The sequence below is a fragment of the Numida meleagris genome, chromosome 32 (genome assembly GCF_002078875.1).
Source record: "Numida meleagris isolate 19003 breed g44 Domestic line chromosome 32, NumMel1.0, whole genome shotgun sequence".
NCBI lineage: Eukaryota > Metazoa > Chordata > Aves > Galliformes > Numididae > Numida > Numida meleagris.
The window spans coordinates 556667-558656 of record NC_034437.1 but is presented as its reverse complement, the minus strand read 5'-3'; the positions used below and the strand labels follow the sequence as shown (position 1 = coordinate 558656).

General features: G+C 65.9%; 1 protein-coding gene across 1 annotated transcript; it reads left to right on the top strand.

Annotated features, from left to right (window-relative positions):
- Positions 1 to 1818, top strand: LOC110389191 (protein TESPA1-like; the record flags this gene model as incomplete). The annotated part of the gene is given in 3 exon segments (XM_021379165.1): positions 1 to 876; positions 1364 to 1484; positions 1570 to 1818. Coding segments are annotated over 3 exon segments (1077 nt in total), but the record flags the coding sequence as incomplete, so codon positions are not given.

Here is a 1990-nt window from a genome sequence, read left to right as displayed (position 1 = left end):
GACGCTTTCTTCTGCCTCTACTCCTACGTCTCCAAGACCCCCGTGCAGCGCATCTCCCCTTTGCGCCTCACCTGGACCGAGCCCGGCATCCCCGAAATCCGTGCCCCCCCTTCCCGACCCCCCACCCTCTCTCCCGCTGAGCGTCTGAGGGCGGCCGTGTCCAAGATGTGCCTGTACACTTCCCCCCGCGCCAGGGGTACCCTGGGCAGAGTGGTGCGGGAGGTGCTGGAGCGCGCCCGTGGGGAGAGGTTTCGCTTCGACCCTGGTGATGTGGAAGGATGGGAGGGGGGGGACGGCTGTGGGGCGGCCGCGGGGATGTCACCGCGCGGAGCTGGGGGGTCCCCGTGGCTCCCCACGTGTCCCCGTCAGCGAGGGATGGAGGCGGCTGTGGGACGTCCCCACGGCCAGAGATCCGTGGTGGGGGCTCTGCCGTGGGCTGGGGATGCTCCGAGCCCCCCAAGAGCAGGATGGGGTGACGCAGAGGATGGACAGCTGCGGGTGAATGTCACCTCGTCCCCAGCGCTGGGCACGGTGGCCATGGACGGCAGCTGGCTGTGTGCCACCCCCACACCGCTGGGACGCTATGAGGACTCAGGGACCTCACCCAGGGGGACAGGAGGGGGGCAGCGCCCAGGAGAGCCCCCGGACCCCCCCGGGGCACTGTCCCCTCCATCCCACTGCACAGCAGGCGGAGACCAATGGGGTCAGCGGAGCAGAGGATGGCACCGAGTGGGTGGCGCTGACTGGCAGCAGAGGGACGCACCGGGGCTGCAGCCCCCCAGGAAGGGTCCCACCGTGGGGGGCTTCGTGTCCCACCGCCCCAGCTGGGCCGAGACGCTCCGCAGCGAGGCCGTGGACTCCTTCGAGATGGAAGAGGTGAGGGGCGGCCCTGCTGCTGGGGAAGGGGCTGCAGGCGGGCAGCGGGGCGGGCAGGGGGATGTGGAGCAGCAAACGTCCCCGGTGCGTTGGCAAGGAAGCAGGGTCTGAGTGATTTAGAGCTTCCAACAGAGCCAGGAAGGAGCTGCAGCGTGCCATCCTGCTGCACGCACGCCTGCACGCGCGTGTTGAAATGCTTGCACGCACAGCATCCTTGCACGCACAGCATCCTTGCACGCACACGCCTCTGCACGCACAGGTGGAGCAACCCTGCACACACGTGCACTCATGCTCGCACCTGCGCATCGAAGCAGGAGGATTTGCAAATGCTCTCACAAACGCGTGCACTGCACGTGTGCTCACGTGCACCTGCGTATGCATGCATGCTCATGTGCACTGACACATCTTTGCACATGGACATGCATGTGCATACGTGCACGCACACCCATGCACACGTGCTCCAGCTGCATCGTGGTGTTTGCTGCAGGTGCTGAGCGCCAGTGAGGATGACAGCGATACCCACGAGGATGATGACGATGATGATGATGATGATGATGATGATGAAGACACCTGCGAGGAAGCCAGCTGCTCCGTGCGGTTCCGCAGAAGTAAGCCGTGGGGCTTTGCACCCGTGCACACAGGTTGAGGGGTGCACCGCGCAGAGGTGCAATGCGTCCCGTCCCCACGCTCCAGGTTTGATGCTGCACGGGGTCGGCGGGCACTCCGACAGCAGCGGCTTCGTGGAGGAGCCCCTCCCCGAGCAAACAGCGTGAGCCCACCGGGGGTCCCCTGCCCTCACCCCCCCAACCCCCCCGACTGCTGCTCCAGCACCGGAGCGCACCAACGGGTGCAGGACGGATTGCACCGCTGCGCTTCGTGCACCGGAGCCCATCCTCAGCCCAGTGCTGAGCACTGCGTGGACACGTGTGTGTGTGTGTGTGTGTGCAGGACGGATTGCACCGCTGCGCTTCGTGCACCGGAGCCCATCCTCAGCCCAGTGCTGAGCACTGCGTGGACACGTGTGTGTGTGTGTGTGTGCAGTGTGCAAATGCGTGCACACGTGTGTTGGATGCACCCGAAACATTGCAACTCAGGACTGGCACCTGCACCCCAC